At 40.8% G+C, this 21,665-nt stretch overlaps 1 protein-coding gene across 1 annotated transcript in view; it reads left to right on the top strand.

Annotated features, from left to right (window-relative positions):
• znf407 (zinc finger protein 407) overlaps nt 1–21,665 on the top strand; it is a 218,985-nt gene that overhangs the window by 13,972 nt on the left and 183,348 nt on the right. The window contains exon 4 of the mRNA XM_038289466.1: nt 8,295–8,409. Within this exon, the coding sequence (XP_038145394.1) occupies nt 8,295–8,409 (115 nt within the window). The remainder of the gene's footprint in view (nt 1–8,294; nt 8,410–21,665) is intronic.

Here is a 21,665-nt window from a genome sequence, read left to right as displayed (position 1 = left end):
TTCACTTCTGGATGAGTTCGGGAGAGATTTTATATTTTTCTTTCAACCACCAACATACAGCCAACGTCCTAACCTCAGAAGAGATAGCTTATCCTGCAGAGCCCCCTAGTGGGCTGGCATGATAATTGAACATAAACAAAAGACTAACAAACTCACTCTCTTCTTAAAAAAAAAAAACAAATAAACAAAACATACATAAAGAATTGAATGCATCAAATATAGAACGTATGCATCTAAACAACACATAGCAAAGCACAGCTATTTAGCAATACTGCTAAGCCAATCTTCACTTTTTAACAACAAATTTGAACAAGCTTCTTACTACATTTATGATACGGCCCAACAGCCTTCATAAAGAGCCTTAAGTAACAAAGTTGTGGATGCTCCCTTTGTCAAGCAGTCGGCGAGCTGGTCTTTAGTTTTTGACCACCAAACCTGACGAACTCTCTTAGTTAGGATCTGTTCTTTAATAGAACTGATTTCCAGGCGTAGCCTTTTCTCAGCAACAAACTTGGTTGACTTTAGCGCATCTACAAGAGAGAAGTTATCAGTGACACATGTTATAGGCAAAGAATGTGAGGTGTTACCAGCACTCAGTTCCGAAAACAGTGTGGAGACAAAAATAGCATTATCAATCCCCTCTGACATAGCCAGTGTTTCACCTGCAAGCGTGCTTCTGACAATCCTCTTAATCCTTTTTGACTGCCAAGAAATGGGAGAGAATCGACCATTGTCACCCATCAAGACAATCAGATGCCCACCCTGAGTACCTCCATCTGAAAGGTTCCCAAAAGATGCATCAGTAAACGTAACTATCTTTAAGTTACTGTTTTCGCCAAGATGCTGAAAATTCAGTTAAACTGACTTGGCTTTGAGTTTACACACAACTCTGTTTGCCTCACATATGGTCTGTACTGTGGCCTGTTTGAGACTAGATGCCAAATTACTTGCATCAAACATGACATCAGGCCTGCTCTGTCTTGCAACCCACAACAGTTGGCCTATCTTTGACCTGGGCTGCTCCCTCTCCTCCTCAGTGAGAGGGGAAGCTGACTCTGCTGCTCTAGAGGGTGAGAGGTTGATAGGCTGCAGGTTTTGGATGTATGTCTGTTGATGTATCTTAACCTTGGTACCCAAAGTAACAAGGTTGACACCTACATATGAGAAGGTTTCATGAGCTTCATGACCAACATTAAACTGATCTAAGGTTCGGTATGACTGACTCTGAAAAAAACTGTGATCCTCCCCATATAAAATCATCAACATGACAAGCAAGGACACCCATAACATTCTTGCTCTCATCAAGCCAGTAGAAAACTGCAGGATCAACCTTAGACACAACACCTCCTGCTTCTAACATGATGCTCTTTACTCTGTTGTACCAATACAATGAAGCATCTGTTAGACCATACACACATTTTCTCAGTTTCCAAAGCACACCTGTGCTATTAGCCTCCGGAGGTGGTTTGATGAAAATGTCTCTGCATAGTTCCATTCCTTGTAGGAAAGCAGATTTAATGTCCATGGAGTGAAGTTTCCATTGTTTCTGACATATCACTGCAACTAGGAGTCTCAGTGACTCTGAGGCACAGGTAGACGAGTCCTTTTTGTAAGTCAGAAACTTGTAGTTCCTCGAATCCCCGTGCAACAAGCCTTGCCTTTGGTACTAATCCATTTTCACTTTCTTTCATAGTGCACACCCAGCGAGTGGAAATGCACTTTTGACCTTTGTCCTCAACTTCTTCAAACACTTGGTTTTGTTTCCAACTTTTTATTTCATCCTCTTTTGCTGCATCCAGTGAAATATCTTTGCTCAGAAAAATATCGTCATGGGTATCCATTTCAGCAACATTAGACCGAACACAAAGGTTTTCTAGTTGTGATAAATCAACTGATTTACTGTTACCAGCCCCCTCTGTAGGCTCAAGTTGTTCCAAGTCAAACCAGTTCTTGTATTTCCCGGTTGCTTTACCAGCTCGTCCCAACACCTTTGCTGTTTGTGATACACCCTCTGCATTAGTGAATGTCACAATCTCACCAGGCTTTACGTTGATGCTGCCAGTCTGTTGTCTTTCTGTTTCCGTGTGGTCTTTCCATATCCACAGCGTCTCTGTCCATTTCTGCAGGCTGTGTCTCTGTGCTTGTATGTCCAAGGTTTTCTTCTGTCTCTTCTTCATTAATGTCCATTGTAGGTTGTCCTTGAATGTTGTCATCACCAGTAATCTGATGCTCTTCATCCTCATGAGTAATCTTCCTCAACCTGAGTCGGTGCACTCTGACACAGGTGCCTCCATGTCTAACAAACACCCCTGCACCATCCTGCCCAATAACCACTCCTGGTCCTTTCCATTCAGGGCAGTCCACTCGTTTGTAGAACACTTTGTCTCCAAGTCTATATTGTTCATCTGTGGGTCGCAGCTGTTTCTTTAGGGCTCTGCGTATTCTCTCTGAATACTCTGCTTCTGTAAAAGCTTTTCTTGCAGCATGTAGGGCAGAGATGTGCGTGGCCACCCATTCACTTTTAGTAGTCCCTTCCAGAGCTGGGGCTTTATCTATCAACACTGAAGGTAGGTTGGGATTCTGCCCAAACACAAGTTGATGGGGGCTGTATCCATGGACGCTTTGCATACAGTTCTTTGCCATTAGAGCCCAGTCCATGGCGGTGCTCCAGTCGCACCCAGTACTTGTTTTTACTTTCAATATAATCTCAGTCAGAGTTTGAGTGTGGCGTTCCAACAGCCCATTGCTCCAGGGACTGTAAGCAGGTGTTGTCTTGACTTCAATGTTAAAGTTCTCAGCCATGTCTCTCACTTCTTCATTATTAAACTCACCACCATTGTCACTGAATAGCTTTTGTGGTGGTCCATGTACACTAATCCAGTCATGAATAAGATGTTTGACGATCTCAGAAGACCTTTTGCTGGTCAAAACACTACCTGCACTGAAACGAGTAAACTTATCAATGATGTGTAAATACCACACTCCAGGCTCAAGCTCATGTAGATCTACAGCTACAGTCTCATTGTATGTCGACGCTAGTGGCAGGCCAACAGCAGGCTTAGGTTTGGTCTTGCAATATTTCTGACATACTTCACATTGGTTTATGATGTTTTGCAGGAGGCTGTTACAGTCTGTGTCTTTGTTGCCAGAATTGTTTAAAAGCCGTTTCAGCTTTTCAGCAGAAGCATGTCCAAACTGCTTATGAAGTTTCTCCAGAACTTTGGTCTTCTCACTTGGGTTCATTTTATCTGTTATAGCCAGTATTTCTTCCTACACCAACAATTGATCAGAGTGAGTAGGACTTTTACTTTCTTTATCCACAATGTTCACACAGTAGTGTCCAGAGCTGGTGAAGTCCAATTGCACTGGCTGGTTAAACATCATTGCTCTGTCTATTTCCATGTCCAGAACAGTTTTTGCTCTCTTTAGTGACGTTTTACTCAAAAGCAGTGGGATGTTGGCCGGAACGACTTCTGTTTCGATGTTACATCGTGTGTTGCCAATCTTGGCTGGTATCTTTATCTTTTTGATGGAGTACACTATTTTTCCATCTTCAAACTTAAATGGCCTGTGGCTTTTCATTTCTGTTTCTCTCATAGTCTTTACCCCTTTTTGCTGCAGTGTAGCTCTGTAGTTATCCAGCCATTCTTTACCACAAACTGTTCTAGTGCAAACAGTGTCTATTATTGCTGAACCAAAACTTTCTGTCATGAATATTTCAGCATCTGTTGGTGATTCTTTGGTGTACAGAGTAATATTGCATTCTTCCACATCTGTGTTATCTTCAGTGATTTTTATACTTTCTGCTTTATGTGGACAATCTTTGGCCCAGTGATAGGTACTTTGACACACAGCACACTTAGATCGTTTTCCATACCTGTCCAATGGGTTGGTGCCGGGTTGTGGGGACTTTTGCCATGAGTTGGGCCTCCAAGTTCTGCCTTTCTGTCTTTGTTGTTCTGTTGCAAACACTGAATCCTGCTTGATGCTCTCTGCTGTTTCAGTTTTTTTCTTATCACCAAATATTCTTTTGAAAGCGGATTTCATTTAAGCAAACGTCACATCTGGGCATGCTGTTAAAGCCAACTGCCTGTCTGTCATATCCAAGCACGAAGTATCCAAAAGCTTAAATGCCAGAACTGCATTGGGTAACTCCATTTTGTATTTTTTCATGCGCGAATAACGCTGTTCAAAGTCAATAATAAAATCCACCATGGATGTGCTTGCGTCTTTTTTGATCCGATCAAACTCTGAGTATGCTTCATATATCATGTCCTTTTCCTCTTTAAGGAACAAATTATCTAATTTATCCAACAACGTGACCATTCCAGTGTCTTTATTTAAATCATCTACCGGAATTTCCATAGCGGTGTCTCGCGCCCTCCCGGATAGCGCCAGAGCAACGGCGAGAGCTTGTTTCTTTTTTTCCAAGTCGGTAACTCTCGTCCACATATCGACTTCATTCTTCCAGCTTTCATAAGACTTTCCTTTTTCAAATGTTGGCGGAACTCTGTAGTTACTAACCATCCTCTGCTACCACTGTTAGCCCAAATATAACTTCACTTCTGGATGAGTTCGGGAGAGATTTTATTTTTTTCTTTCAACCACCAACATACAGCCAACGTCCTAACCTCAGAAGAGATAGCTTATCCTGCAGAGCCCCCTAGTGGGCTGGCATGATAATTGAACATAAACAAAAGACTAACACCACATCTTATTTAGGATTTTCCAAAACCAAATACGTGATGCTGAGTGGAAATAAAATGGTAAACATTGGGAAGGAGACAGAGATATGTGTGAAAACATTCTACTACATTCCTTTGGACTCCAATGCATCATTATTTAGTTCCTGTTGTGTTTTTTGTCAGTTGTGAAGGTGCAGCATTAACATATTTTATGTACTTTTTTAAAATTTACAGAACATTGTTGCTACTTCTTTAAATTCTCTTGGCTTTGTGTACAAAGACCTTTCAGAGAAGCCATTCTGTTATGTGGCATGCAGGCAAAAGTGCTACTCTGGGCGTTCTTTTCACATTTCCACCAGACAGAAACACGTGAAACCTTTCAATAAAGCATAATCTTTTATATGTTTTTAACTTGGTGCCCAAAATAAATCAAATCCACTCATTTCTATGCACAATAAAAATATATTTATAGGTTGAAATAATGAAAAAGAGGGCCGTAGATTGAAATAAACTTTATGTGGGTATCTTGCAATCCCATGTGTCAGAAAGAAATTGTACAAACATGAGCACAAAGTCATTTATTCATGGGAAATTGACATTTTTTTATTCTCGTTTTCCTTCAAACCTGAAAATGGAAAACTGGTGGCAAGCACAAAAATAAGAAAAAAAAATTAATAAATAAAAAGACCAAACCTTAAGACATCACGGGGTGCGAGGTGAAACATGGCATGAGGTTTCTCTCTCCTCTCAGGAAATGAATTAGTCATTCTCTGTCTCATCTGGGATGTGAAGCAGCCGCATTGCCCCTGTGTGGATGGCAATATTAATTTAACATGACACCGCATTGATGGTCAATTTCAGTTTCAGGGAGGCTGTTTAAGTAGAGTGGTGGAGTATTAATGTGATAAGATGTTTGAACGGGGGGAGGCGACGGCACATCTCTCTCCCTCTCTCTCCGCTCTGCCATGTTTCATGCTCAGCCAGCCATCTGGACAAATCATCTCCCCACACGCCTCTCTCTCTTCTCAACTTTAGGTTGGATGTGTCTGAAAGTGTAAGTGAGAAGGAAGAAGGGATGATTGTCTTGTTTTTCTTCTAACTTTTTTCAGTGAGGGAATGTGTTTTGTAAATCTAATGTGTGTGCATGTAGCCCCGCACGCTTGTGAGGTGGGGCTCTGAAACTTCATGTAGGTGTGATGGTGGGTGTGGTGTGACCCCCCCCCCCCCCCTCACTTCGACTGTCTTATTGTTGTATTAGGTGTCTGTGATTGTATTGTTGTGTGTGATTTCTCAACATTTAGGTGTGAAATCTGCAGCTACATTTGGAGCTATAATAGCTTTTTCTGTCTTTATTAGCTCCTGCGTTTATGGCCATGTAAATATTTGTGTAGTGTACTGTTGAGACATGCGAAATGAAGAGGCTGGCCATGCGCGGACCCCCACCCCACCCTCATCCCCTGTCCCTTGTGTTTATGGACCTTGTTAGCACAACCTTGCCTTTCAATCTTCGTTACTGGCGTAAAATTCGATGTGTCGTACTTCCAGCTCACAGCAAGTGAACCGTGTATGAACGAATTAGTAATCTACACAAAGTGCTTAATCAAATCAGCGGCTGCCCCTGGAATAAATATTGTAGAATGTCTTGGGATATTCGCTGGCAGAGGGTGAGGGTTTGCTCAAAGATGAGTGTGTGTGGATATGATACCAGGCTGCCACTTAGACTGAAGTGTCACGCCACCATGAGTTCCACTCAAACTGCTTACAAGTTATACATTTTAATTCCTAAAAATCTTTTTAAATTATTAAAAAATAAAGTAGCTATTTGGGTTGTTTTGAAGGGAAGGTAAATAATGTGAAATAATTTACAATAGTAATGATTTTAGATGTTTTACCAAAATTATATTGAGGAATTGTCTCTATCAAGTAATGTTTATTTTCTGAGAACGTTCCGTTATCTGAAAGGCTCTTAAACTTTTCTCTATACAGCTGTGTTTTAATTCCATGCAGAAAAAAATCCTCTTTTAATAGAGCTTCATTAAAAAGACTTTAAAGAAGTAGCACATGAGAAAATAACCAATTCTTTACAATAGAAAGTTGAAAAAAAAAAACAACGTAAAAGGGGGACTTGTTCCTGTAGAGCTTTAACATCATGATTTGTTTTATTCATTTATATTTTTGATCATGTAACTGACCCTAAATAAATGCTAATGACTGCTGTTTATAGACATATAAAATGCAATTACTCTTGGAGGTTTTATTTGTGATGCAGAGATTCATGTAAAGGATTAAGTAAACTCTATAGCAGCTCCTTTGGATAAAAAATAAAACTAACCTTTGCAACACAGGAAAGTCACCTGCAGTAAATTACATACTGCAGTCTTACTGCTGTTTAACAGAATCCAAAATTGCTATTAATGCATTTTTATTTTGCTTTGAGAACCTCTACATTTACTCCTTAGTATCTATACCCATGAGCTGCGTGGATCTCACCGATGAGCAGATTATTTTTCATGCACCAGAGGTACAGCAGAGGAACCAAACAACTCTCAGATCATGAAGAGAAGATGAAAAACAACATGATCTACGATTGAAGTTTAGCATTTCTACTGGGATACCAGAAGGAGGATCACTGGGGTTTTAGACATTTTGGATCTGAGAAACTAAAGGAAAACTGGTCAAAACTGATAACAGGATCAGTAAAGCATTTTGTCAGCAAATGCTGGGGAGGGGGGGATTTGGTGTCATTTGATTTAGAAGCTGCTCATTATACAAAAGATGGTTAAAGTTTATCTTTGGGTCCAACAGGGCAAAAAAGGAAAGGCTCAATAATGGCCATTTGATTCTCCCGATCAAAGCAAACCCCTTTTAAGGGGTTATTGATAATAAAATTGTTATTAAATGAATCTTCTCATCCACTGGTGACAGTTTTTTTTTTTTTTTTTTTTTAAACACAGGTATTATTTAAGAAAATGCCTGTTAGAAATTAGTATCAGAAATTCTTCCACAGTATGTAAAATTATGAGCACAGTTGCCTATAAATGATAGACTGTCATTAAATGGGGTGTTTTTTATATATACCTATAGGGCTCTCTTAAATGTCCAAACCATCAAGATCAGAAAAAGTGATTTTATTATATTTTGTCGTCTTTAGGTTGAGCTAGTGGCTGTTCATGCATCACATAGATGGTACAGGCTTCTGCCCTCACTACTCTGTGGTTAAATGATGGATGGCAGAGAGAAGCTTTGTCACTCTCTCAAACGCTACCCCGCCCTCTGGACTTATTAATGACAATAATTAGGAGGAAACCTCCCTGTGAAGCCCGCCAGAGTGATTAGTGCTTTAATGATGGAATGGGAGGTAGAGAGTGCACCCAGAATTGATTTACGTATTCGCCCTGACCTTTGGAATCCAATTTACACATCCACAGGCAGAGAAAGAGTAGGTTAGAGATGAAGGAGAGTGACAAGGATAGATAGAGAGTGAAAGAAGAGCCGCTTGGCACTTGAAGTGGGACTGTAGTTTTTATAGGTGCCAAATTAGAGTTTTTTTTTTTTTTTTTTGTCTGATTTGTCTTTTTCTCATATTTTGGTATACGATTTGTTTTGCAGGGTCTAAGCCCTTCATGTGTAAGATCTGCAACTTTGCTACTGCTCAGCTGGGAGATGCCAGGAACCACGTGAAGAGGCATCTGGGGATGCGAGAGTACAAATGTGACATTTGCGGGTGAGTGATGAGAAACTGTTTTTATGTAGTGTAAAAAAAACAACATATCCACTAAAATAAAATAAAGTTAGCTAGCTTCCTTCCTTCCTGAGTTACAGGAAGATACATTTTGATGGGAGAATGATCTATATATAACATGAATTAATCCCACTTTTAGTTACAGTACATACACAACGGCTGCCATAGTTTCAGCTGATTTGTTAACCTGGTGAAGAAAGTTATGATGAAAGCTCTGATCCATGTGAACTATGATGATCAAGGTTGTAGTCTCTTTAGGTTGTACTAGTTTTGGATTTTTTTTGCATATTATAGAAAAATGTCCCCCCCCCCAGATTAAACGTCAGCCATTAACTCAGGCTCCAGAGAAAAGTTTTATTAAATGACTGTTAAAGAAGGACCTTTACAACTGTTTTTGAGCTGCTTAATTGCAGCTTATTTCATATGGACAACTAGCAAAACTCTACATCAGGTCATGCACAGGAAAATATAGACCTTATAAATGTTATTAAATGTAGGTATTTATCACTGATTATGTCAATGTTTACAGGGAAAGACACGTTATTAAATGCTGCACTTTCCTCTCTGTCTCTAATTGCTCCATTCGCTATACTTACATCCTCCAAGTTTGGTATCCCGCCTTTCATGCTGACGTATGTTCAGCTCAGCTTAAACAGTAGTTAAATCTGGATATTGAAAGCCAAGCGCAAAGTCAAAGATGCAGAATTGTAACATTTTATTTGTTTTTCTAGATGACTGAAAGAAAGCTTAACTAAATTTAGCTTCTCAAAACTCCTTAGCAAGCTAACCTGTTGAAAATGTAGAATTATGCAAAGTAAAAACATCTTATAGGTTGTGTCTGATTATTTAGAAAAAATCAAATCATAAAGCTTTAGAATCCCTTTGATGCTGACCTCTTAAAGCACTTTTTTGGGTAAAATGTCCTCTGCTTTCAATGAGCTTATTAGTTAGTGACTTAAGTTTCACACAATCATCATACTTGTGTCGCCCATTTAATACAAATTGAACACGTGCATAAGTTTCCTGCATATAAGTTTAAAGATGTGATAAAACCTGATGGCCCAACCTTTTGCTTGCAGTCAAAGTGAAGCACTGTTTAGATGATTTAAGCATGTGAATTTGCTTGAGTTTAAGGATTACAAATGAAGCCCTGGACATGAAAACTTCAAGGCTGTCAGCGTATATCTGTTTGTGAGAATTTTATTTTGAAATTAGAAAGGAAGTTATTCTTGAGTCGCCTCATAATGATGGAGGCGATGGAGAAGGATTGCCTGTTAGTGACTTTTAGAAATGGTTTGAGTGACAACTGGCTAGCCGTTGGCAGCTTATAAAGCTAACGATGCAATCTGTTTCTCCTCCAAGGATGTATGGTTTACAGTTTAAGGGCTTCTGGACTGCAGTTCATCACCTCCTGTTCAATGGATGAACAACTGGAAAATTAAACCTATGACAATAAAATATTAGAATTTTTTCTATTCATAAAGGTGTTTCCCAGGAGGTTGGACCCCCTGTGAAGGTTTGATTAACTGTAACGGACAGACTTTTCTAATCTGGACTGAAAAATTAGGTCGGATTAGATCATAAAAACTAGAATTCATAGTTTTCCCTAGAACATTTCACAAATCTCGTCCTGAGGACCGAGTAGCTTTGATTATAAGCTCCTGTCGGTAGATGACTTCTTTATTATTGCTTTACATGGCAATGATTTTGATCAAGTTTTTATTTAGGATAATAATCTTCATCCGCGTCACTATATTAATCTGCTATAAACATTATTGAAAATGCTAATCTATAAAAGTAAAACGCTTTATATTATGTATATTTTTATACACTTACATCCAAAAAATACCATATATATGCACTGATAATATGTGAAAGTGGGATGTTTGGCCTTCTGTGTAAAGACAAAAAATACTCTTCATCATTTTTCCTTCCAGCATAAGGTGAATGAGATTATTTTGCCAGCTGTACAAATAATCCTAATTGGAAGTTTATGTAGGTTACAACAAGGCTATAAATACCCGGTGGTTGTAGAGTACGGCTGTTACCACGGTACCCCGTACCCCCTGCATGTTGACCATATGTTGTGCTCAGCTCCTTGCATTCCCGTGGTAGACCTCCTCACAGCTTTGCCATGTTCAAATAAACGTGTTAAGCTGTTTAACACGAAGCCGGGGAATAGAGGAGATTGTGGGATTTACAGCTTTTTTTTATTTATCTAGCTTTATTCTTTTATTTTTATTTTTTTCTTGCCATGATCTTCTGCAGACGACGTTGTCTGAACATACATGTAGATAGAGGGATTGTTAGTTTCCTCCACTGCTTCTGTGTAAACGGTTTCATTTGGTCTGGTTGCAGGCGGATCTTTTTTTTTTTTTTTTTTGTTCCTCCAAAGCTGAGCAGAGCAAATGTGTTTATTTGCTCCCGCTGATGTTCGCAAACATATTACAGCAGGAGCCAACAAGCTTTGCTTTAAACACAGCATCTCCTTTAATGAGAGGAGAGACTCATGTTTCACAAGCTAAACCGCCCCCCCCCCCCCCCCCCCCCCCCCCCCACAACTGAAAACCCACTTCTCCCAAGTGCAGCAAATATGTTGTGCTTTGACCAAGCGTCCTGCTTTACACACACACACGTACAATCGGAGCGGTTCTCCAATATGCTTTTAAATGGGACTACTAAATACAACCCCTGGTTTCACAAATCATGCGGCTGTAGGAGCTGCGTGCTGCCAGTGCCAGCCACCGGTGACAAATCGGCCCTGTGTGTGCTTTCAGGACTGACTGATCACCAGGCCATCCCTCGACTTGACTAAAGAGCAGCAAACACAAAGAAACTCCCAGCAACAACCTCGTTAAGGCCAGAGCCATACATACACATAACCCGGCTTCGCTTTCTTCTTCTTCTTTTTTTTTCCCACCCAAAGTTTCTACACTTTGATACCCTAATCTGAATGTAAAGCACGTTGCTAATAGATGGCCATGGATCAGGTGTAATGTGTGACGTTATCGGCCGTTTTAGTTTATTTTGGGTGTCCCAGAAAAGAGGGATCATACTGCGATTAAACGGCGGATACGGATGAAGCGGGGAGGCTTTTTACTTCAGTAAACGGATGTTTCAGAAGGTTTTTAAGAGCAATCACACTTGATCATGTCAATTAACATAACGTTTTGTTTGGGCTCCTTTTTTATTTTAGGCTATACAGCTTTATGGTTTCATTATTCATTGATGAACTTGCATGTTTCCTTTGCATCTATGTTGTGTGGTGTTTATGGTCATCCGGTTTGGGCGCTTCTAGGCTTGAATCAATTTATTCCCCTTTTCCTAAATAGAAAGAGGAAAACCGATTCCTCCATCTCCATCGATTGCCTCGTCTTCCTTGTTAAACACCCAGACTGGAAGATTGCCTTGCCTCTGACTCCGAATGAACGGACGTGCCACCCCTCGGCTGTCCAACTCACTTTAGCAGCTGCCCACTGCCGCCGTTCTCTTCTCAGGAACCTAAAGGGAGTTGTTGATAGTTAAAGATGATATTGTTTTGGCATTTAATTAAGAAATGCAAATGCAGGGCCACGACAGATTAGAAGCCTTGACCAGACTGCCAATCAAAGCTGATTACTGTGGTCAGCGTCCTGCTCGCCATTCACTACACAGGCTTTAGCTGCTGTTTGATTGTTTCATTAGCTTCTTAGTTGGCAGGAGTATTCATTAAACTTTACACCAATTTAAATGGATTGAATTTGGCTTTTGGAGGGAAAATAATACAAGGTTTTTAAAAACCTTTTACAATTCATAATAAAAAAAAAGCCAAGGTGCTTACAGTAAATGAGAAGTAGCTTTTCCATTAGGGGAATAGGTGGATTGGACGACTATTATCCGCGGGAAGAAAGCCACAAGTAGCCCATTTGGAATAAACAAGGAAGAACAGGTGGAAAAGAAATGCTCTGTTCAGAAAGGGGTAAAATTAAGCTCTGTGAGGCAATAAATTATCACTATCGGGGACAGTGGCGCCTCCAGAAATGTTTCATAGGGGGGCCGGATGGGGCCACTAAAAATCTTGGGGTGGCCACTGAAACTAAAAGCCATAATTTCAGGGTTTGAATCTACTATTGTGGAAAACCTGCCTGTAGAAATCATAAAGTAAACACCTACTTATATCTTGGTTTATTGCGTGATTTTTAATGTTACGTCGCCGGCTGTTCATGATGGGATGAAATACTAAACTGATGCTACTACAAGTTGGCATTGCACAGGTTGCCTGTAGTCACCCCTGGCAACCCCGTAGCAGCACCACTGGTCAGAGATGGTAATGATGAAAGCCTTAACAGCCAGCTTGTATGATTACATCTAAACATGCTAAAGAGATCAGCATATTCCTCTTTAACTCAACTCTGAGATCAGTTTATTAGAATAAAAGGGGAAAATAATGCAGCTTTAATATTAAAGAACATTGATGACGACAGGGTCTAAAGTTTCATGAGAGATCTGTTATGGAACCGCAAAATGATGCAACATTTGAAATGCCTAAAGTTAAAAGTCTCACCAAACAAGCAGCATGTACAGGGTCACGATGGGGGTGGCGTGATACGTGCTCCCTGGTTGGTGCACTGTCCTGCCACAACGGCTGATAAATGCCGTGGTCAGAGTAAAGAATCGAAGAACCTTAAAGATGATCTGCATATGATCCAACTGAGGTTGAGTGTTTTTGTATTGATAGGATTATAAGCAGGTTCTACTCAGTATTAAGTCTGGGGGATGATTATGAATGCAGGCGAAACACCTAAAACAAATCACCTTTAATTTTTCTAGTCATGTGAATTTTTTGACATGTTATCCCCACAGAAAATATTAAAATATGTGGCTGTTCTCTGATAATATCAAATAAAAAAGGGTGTGAATACTTTTTGGAAGGTATTGAATGCACCTACTTTCTTACCTATCTGCTTACTTTTGTTTTTGTTTTTGAAAAGCCTTATTTGTCTTAATTTGCCTATAAAGAATTCTTTAGATCTTAAAACCAGCAGAAAAACACAAATTGGCTGTTAGCATGCAAGATCAGATTCTTCAAATTTAATTGGTTAAAAGAAAAAGAGAAAGGATGGCAGAGGCTCGCATTTCCTCCCGGTGTTTCTTTTTTTTTTTTTGTCCACAGTGGGGTTTGGCTACTTAATGAGCCTCCATTCCCTCTCCTCCATCATGTGGTGGAAAGGCCGTGGATTCAGCATTTCCAGCTCCCGCTCTCTCATCCTCCCTAAAGATGCAACAGCCGTCCGGTGCTGTTGTAAGTGTTAAATTATGGATAAACAGTCTAAATGCTTTGAAGCATCGGTTTAATATCTCAGCTCGGGCCTCGGTAGCAGCGACAGTATTGCTGTGGATCGCCGATGGTCCTCATGAGGATCGGGGTTTTATGGTTATGGTTCATGAGTCCTTCCCCCAGCCCCGCCCCGCCCCCACTCCGCCAGGTGTCACTTCAGAAATTTGACCAAATTTCTAAAACGAACATCTTTCGAAAAAAACTTCCCCAGAACCAAAAAGTTTGCTGTTTCTTCCTTTCCTAATTTCTTTGACTCAGTGTTAGAGTGTATGTGTCTATAAATAAATATATATACATGTATGTGGCAGCGGTTTCATGTTGTGCGTATGATTTGACTGTTAACAGGATGGGGCCGCCTTGTGTCAGGGTTTTTATGTCTTGTGAGATTGTCTGGTTTGTTCCCAGAATAGCCCATCAGTTCCGCCCTGCGTGGCTCATCCGCTTGTAATGTGCCTTAATGCCCGGGCCTGTATGAGTAGCGTGAGGCCCGGCAGTGACAGTGGAGGAGCATCTTAGCTCGCTGCTTATCCAGAGAAAGCCGTCACTTAACTCAGCCCCTCTATTGTCTGTCCACACCCCTCTCCTTCTCCCCCTGACGCGATTCTCTATAATCCTCAAACAGATTCTGGTTAGAAGTCCCTGAGAACTATTTTTACGTTTTTTTTTTCCTCTTTCCTTCTTCCTTCCTCCCATTAAAACATTAATGGCTGTTGCAGATGAAGAGAGGGATCCCTATGAGGATGATTATAATGTCACTCCGCTGATCTCCTGCCGCCCCGAAATAATTGTACATCATCGCTTCATAACGTGTCAGAGGGACACGTTGGTGGCGTGCAATTAAAACCGCAGAATATAATACAGCAAATTACAGGCTGTCAGGCCTACGAACAACACACTCGGTATTTGAGTTACACTTAATCATCACGTACATTAGTGATTTTGCTAAGATCCCCTCAGCCCTCCCTCCCGCCCCTCCGCTCATACAGCAAGACTGTGAGAGGAGCTGCTCCTTCCAGGCTGCTGAGGGATTGTTGGGTGATAATGTTACTGGTGGAGCTTTAGAGTCACCCAGTTTGGCCCCAGTGGTTCATGGCGCCTTTCACAGCCTTAGGAATGGGGTCCCTGCACACTTTTAGGTTTTTAAGTGGCAGAGAGAAAGAGCTCCACAATATGACTGCAATAATATTATGAATTTTGTAATAATTTCAATTCACACACATTTGCCAGATTCTTTCTCTCACTGAAACATCCCAACAATCCTCTACCAGAGTCTCTACTAATCAAATATGCATCTTGTTTTCAGCTTAGGGATGACAGATAGCATCCAGCTGGACCAAAATAATATTACCATGCAGAGTGGGAATCCATGGGACTTTATATCTAATCATGTTGGGACCAAACACTACTTTTTATCAAGATTTAACAACGGAAATACTGCTTTTACTTCACTATCTAATTTCACATTAATACACTCTCATTCAAACTTTGAAAAGGGCAATAGCGCAACTTTTTTTTAGAACATCTCTTCTATAATAGATTTTAAATGTGTCCCTTTGGTTGTTAAACACTTGTATTGGTGAAGGATATCAGAGATAAAGTGGTTAGGAGTTCTACTCGGTGTAAATACTGGATAATGAAAGATGGAAATGTTGTAATCCGGTTTATAACTAAGGAAAAATGTAGGGAATAAGTTAATCTAGAGAAGAAAAAAAGTATTAAATAGCATTTAAATAAATAACACTCTAGTAGAGGAACCAGCCAAGCGAGATGATTTTTAAGGATTTCTGGAATATCCAGAAAATATAAAAAAATGGACGAATTGTTGTTACTAAAGTGTTTGAAATCGTATAAAACCATCTAAAGTAGGGATGCACGATATAATCGGCCCGCTATCGGTATCGTCCTTAAAACTGAAAATCGGACATCGGCCATCCCCCCGATATTTAACCCGATATTTGATCAGCTTCTGAGTTTCTAAAGTCTTCTTCTTCTTCCTCAAAAACTTCTTTTTTACAGACTTAAAAACTTCTAAAGACGAGGGAAAAAATATTGATACATTAAAATATCACAATATCTTCATATGCTGATATATTGCCATTTAAAAACACCATATCAATCTCTTTTACTAATGAAATATTGCTATATGTCATCGTTGTGCTACGAAATCCCCCGAAAATCCACAAAATTTTACCATATTTTTATATGTTGATATATTGACGCGGTATCAGCATATGAAAATATATTTGAGTATATTATTTTTCAGAGTGTCAGAAATGGATAACAAAACTGCTATTTTCAATGACTACCTATTTTTGTCCAGCTTTAACATCGGTATCGGTTATCGGCTACATGAGTTTTTAAATATTGGCATATCGGATATCGGCCAAAATCCCAATATCGTGCATCCCTAATCTAGAGTAATTAGGGCAAACTACTAGTCAGAAACTTGGTAAAAATTGTTATAAAAAGAAGTAAAATACGTTGATCTATTAGTATAATCAAACAATTTCACTCTTAATTTTTCAGATTAGTTAATACTTATACATTAAATCAAAGGGGTAGGCATCCCACTTGGAGACATTGTTGTTTTTAAACTTAAAAGTTCACATCTAACTACTCTCCTATAAGTTACATAGAATTAAGGGATTTTTCTCACCTATACTTTACTTCTAGATGATGATAATCACGGTACTTTTCCAGCAATAAACTTCAAGCCAAAATGTCCAACATTGTTGATTATATGGTTTAAACTTTCATAAGATCTTGTTGACTATGCTGGCTTCTTTTTAAAGTGACATGGAGCACAGAAAACTCCTGTCCCTTCCCCTACCTGTTGCTGCAAGCACTTAGTAAGCTCTAAAAGTCTTTTTTCTTTAAGACTTTTTATGCAGAGAAAATCATCCTCTAATATTTTCTAAAGCTAATATTGTTTTAAACATACACTATATTGCCAAAAGTATTTGCTCACCCATCCAAATTATTGGAATCAGGTGTTCCAATCACTTCCATGGCCACAGGTGTATAAATTCAAGCACCTAGGCATGCAGACTGTTTTTACAAACATTTGTGAAAGAATGGGTCGCTCTCAGGAGCTCAGTGAATTCCAGCGTGGAACTGTGATAGGATGCCACCTGTGCAACAAATCCAGTCGTGAAATTTCCTCGCTCCTAAATATTCCACAGTCAACTGTCAGCTGTATTATAAGAAAATGGAAGTGTTTGGGAACGACAGCAACTCAGCCACGAAGTGGTAGGCCACGTAAACTGACGGAGCGGGGTCAGCGGATGCTGACGCGCATAGTGCGAAGAGGTCGCCAACTTTCTGCAGAGTCAATCACTACAGACCTCCAAACTTCATGTGGCCTTCAGATTAGCTCAAGAACAGTGCGCAGAGAGCTTCATGGAATGGGTTTCCATGGTCGAGCAGCTGCATCCAAGCCATACATCACCAAGTGCAATGCAAAGCGTCGGATGCGGTGGTGTAAAGCACGCCGCCACTGGACTCTAGAGCAGTGGAGACGCGTTCTCTGGAGTGACGAATCGCGCTTCTCCATCTGGCAATCTGATGGACGGGTCTGGGTTTGGCGGTTGCCAGGAGAACGGTACTTGTCTGACTGCATTGTGCCAAGTGTAAAGTTTGGTGGAGGGGGGATTATGGTGTGGGGTTGTTTTTCAGGAGCTGGGCTTGGCCCCTTAGTTCCAGTGAAAGGAACTCTGAATGCTTCAGCATACCAAGACATTTTGGACAATTCCATGCTCCCAACTTTGTGGGAACAGTTTGGAGCTGGCCCCTTCCTCTTCCAACATGACTGTGCACCAGTGCACAAAGCAAGGTCCATAAAGACATGGATGACAGAGTCTGGTGTGGATGAACTTGACTGGCCTGCACAGAGTCCTGACCTCAACCCGATAGAACACCTTTGGGATGAATTAGAGCGGAGACTGAGAGCCAGGCCTTCTCGTCCAACATCAGTGTGCGACCTCACAAATGCGCTTCTGGAAGAATGGTCAAAAATTCCCATAAACACACTCCTAAACCTTGTGGACAGCCTTCCCAGAAGAGTTGAAGCTGTTCTAGCTGCAAAGGGTGGACCGACGTCATATTGAACCCTATGGATTAGGAACGGGATGTCACTTAAGCTCATATGTGAGTCAAGGCAGGTGAGCAAATACTTTTGGCAATATAGTGTACATTCTGAACTAGTGTGTTTAGACCTAATGCTTGTTTCATTAGAACCACTAGAACATTTCAGTTCTATAACACTAAAGAAATGGATATTGTTTAGATCCGTGTTTATTTAGGTCTTCTAGGTATAGTTGTGTTGCTCACAGTAACTCGTAATCCGTCAAAAGTTCAGATGAAAAAAGAATATTCAGAGACACAACTTTAACCAGAATTCCCCATATGTTTGCTTGATCTATCTACAATCATTCCTCTTCCTCAGATGCAGCACCTGGCTCTTCCTCTCAGGAAGATGTATAACGCTTACAGCCTCCGAGACTTGAGAGTCTCAGCGTGGGGACGCGGCCCTTGTCAGTCAGCGCAGTTCCCCTTCACCAAAATAAACACATTTTGCTCTAATGCATTTAACTAAATCTAGTGCACCATTATGGGAAATGAAAGAAGTAACGCTAAAGGTCATTTGGAAAATAATGCAGAAAGGCTGGTCTGGAAAGGTTAAGTATGTGACGGAGCAGCTCTGATGATAACGAGGGCTGCGCGTACGGCTCCGGGAGCCGTGCGTTCTGGTTTGACTCGGCGCCGCGATTGCTCTTTATGACCAAAACAGCTTTACAGCCCGTCCCTCCCCACCTCACCACCCCACCACCACCATAACACGATAAAGCGCGGCATAATGGATTGGATGTGTTTAGTAGCCTTGGGCTGATGTTTGTAAAATTAATGCTTTTTGCAATAGAAACACACTCTAACCCGAACACACTTTCTCACACAGGGAAAAGCAAAAGAGAAGGAAAAGAAATTCAGATGGCGCTGATGCATCAGGACAAATCCACGGGCCTGTTTTCACTTTTATACCTTAAAGCAGACTTTATATGTATTTTCATAAGCTTTGTGTCCTTACAGGTAAATCTCAATAGAAGAGAGAGGAAATACATGGCTTCATTAGTTAAGTCTGTGCTGTAAAGCTCAACAGCCAGCAAAAGAGGCAATGAGGGTTATTAAATTTGTGTTTCAAATTACACCGCACCAGTACTTGAGGGAGATAGTGTGTTTGTTCCGTCCGTTTCTGGTCGGGCAAAAGACTCTTTTGAAAAATCGGAATAGGACCCAGCTCAGCATCTCTGAGCTCCAGAGACAAAGACAGAGCTCTCCGTCAGCATTTCAGTCCCATTAGGTTTTAATAACGGTCTCATATTCTGTCGTGGCCTCACAACAGGGGCCTGGGGGCTTCATAATCAAACCATTTTTCCTTTAATCAAAGACAAAGCAAAACAAACACTCGGCTCAGACTCTAAGCGTCCAAATCAGTAGTTAAAGTAAGGAGCCTGAGCTCCTAATGGTGTGTTTTACAGCTCTTGAGGACTGTTCAACTTAAGAGGCTATTGTGTGAGCTGTGCATGACCCAAGTCCTTACTTGACATAAAGTAAAGTTCTTTTATCCCCAGAATTTCTGCTCCCCTTTTTAAAAAACCTCTACCTATGTACGAATGAAGGGCAGCTTTACTTCCATAAAGCAGGTTGTTAAAATTAGTATATCATTCGTTTTGTTCAAACGCTCCCGCTTTGTTAACATAAAAACGCAAACTACAGCAAATTCTAGACTTCAAACCCACCGGAGAAGATTGTAATTACATTGACATCAGTAGCAAGTCAATTAAAGGAGTATGATGAAAACATAAACAGCTTCAATAGCATATGCCAGTTTTTTTTTAGTTAACTTTAAAAGTGTAGATGGACAAATAAGTTGGAGAAAGAAATCTGGCCAATTTCCTCTTAATTAGCTCTTAACTTTGACCTTAATTATTGTAGTTTTGACTCATTTTCTATCCATAAACTAATGAACCGTAATGCATATTTTTGCTGTAGTTTCAATAAAATCAAGAGTGGTTGAAAACATGAGCTTTTAGTATGAGGTAAGTTTATACCTCATTTATTTTTAGGTGAATTTGAAACGTGGCAACAAAGAACCAGCGGCTCCTTTCCTCTGATGTCTCTAAGTCCTTGTGGCTGAAAATCAGGCCAAGGGTTATGTCCAAAATTGGATTGGTCAGTCAGACCAGCCCCCCCAAAACATAAAACAGGATAAAATAATTGCCAACGGGGTTCGAACGCTCTTTAAGGAGTATGGTGATCAATCAAAAGTAACATATTTTCTACATTTCTATAGAAAACCTTAAAGCACAGCATTGCTTTGGATTTATCCCTCTTTGATTTGTTACCTTAAATAAAGTGTTTCCGGCCAGGTTCAGAAGTTGCCTGATTTTTACAGATACTTTGAAGTTGTCATGAAACAAAAAGGTGTAAAGATATATGGAAAAAAAATACACTTTGTAAAGGCTCTGTACTTTGTGGGAGTAAAGAAAATACAGAGAGAGGGAAGTTAATAAATGATTAACAACTGCAATTAAAAGATGAAGTGAGAGGCAGATGAAAAAAAGGGCTGTAATTAAAATATCAGTCCGCTTATTGTCAGAAGCGCGCGTGCCATCCATTGTGCTCTTATTAAAAAGCTGGGTGGAGGAGTGAAGGAGCGAGCGGCGCTTAATTCCAGCAGCCCAAAGTGTCTGGTAATCTGCCCGTAGATGGGGCTCCGCGAAGGGCCGTAACTCACATTTAAGTGTTGAGGCCGTGTCACTGCGGGTTCACAGTCGTGCATTTCCATGTTGACACCCATCGGGGCAGGGGATATTTGGCAGTCAGGAGTAATTTAACTTAATTAATGGGATGCATATTTGATGGAGGAATAAAATATCCAGGCTCAGCAAAGTGGAAAAGGCGAAAGATTTAGTGGGAGTTAAAGGTGGAGGGGAGAGTAATTTGTGCCTTCGGTTGCCGGCTGCTTGAGAGACGGAGAGGGGAGAGAGCAATGGGAGGCAGGGGTGCGGTGGGGGGTGAGAGATGGATGGTTGACACAAAGCTGAGCTGATGTGTAGACTGGAATGGGTTGTCCCTCCATTGAGGGGACCATCAGAGTGACGGCGCTTGATTTAATTGATATCCTGACCGAGCTCTTCCTCAACGCAAACAGACACATTACGCTGGTTTGCAAACTTCTAGCTGAGCCGCCGACTGCCAAGGGCCTTTTTAATATTCATGAGAAGGCTTTTAAAAGTGTTCACCGATGGTGTCCTCCCTCTGCTGCCACCACCGCCTGCGTTCCAACTTGTCTTCCCTACCAGCACACACACCAACACACATTACCTTTAACACACGCTGCAGACACGCAACGTGCTGGTTCTCTCAGACAAACCCGTGGCCTGACGAAAAGCTGTCACGCTGCTCTTAATCTCCACTGGCACTTTTTAATTGACTTCCTGTAGGTATAGATTATATTCATGCCGAGTCTGCCACCGAGATGTTTGATACCGTCCCAGAGACTGGCATCAGGGTTGCTTGTAGCTCACCGAGGGTGACGCCGCTATCTGGGTCTCTGTCTCTACCCCTCTTTCTCCTCCTCTATCTCTCTCATTGTGATTGCCAGACTTATTTAGGGAACGGGGGAGAGGTAAAACACTATCACTCATTGCCATCATCATAATGGAGCTGATGTACCTGCTGGGAAAATACTGGCTTGGGCGTAGGGGATGCTGTTCATGTCTGACCGAAGCTGTTAGTAGCATGAACCAGTCACACAGGGCAGGTTCTGGCCTTCTGCTCAGAGCTGGACATCGTCCAGCTTTTGCCATCTGATTGACATGATGGATTGGTAGAAGTTGCTTTAGCTATATGCTGCTATTAT

The sequence above is a fragment of the Cyprinodon tularosa genome, unplaced genomic scaffold (genome assembly GCF_016077235.1).
Source record: "Cyprinodon tularosa strain WSP-4 unplaced genomic scaffold, ASM1607723v1 ctg107, whole genome shotgun sequence".
Taxonomy (NCBI): Eukaryota; Metazoa; Chordata; class Actinopteri; order Cyprinodontiformes; family Cyprinodontidae; genus Cyprinodon; species Cyprinodon tularosa.
This window is presented reverse-complemented; position numbering and strand designations above follow the sequence as displayed.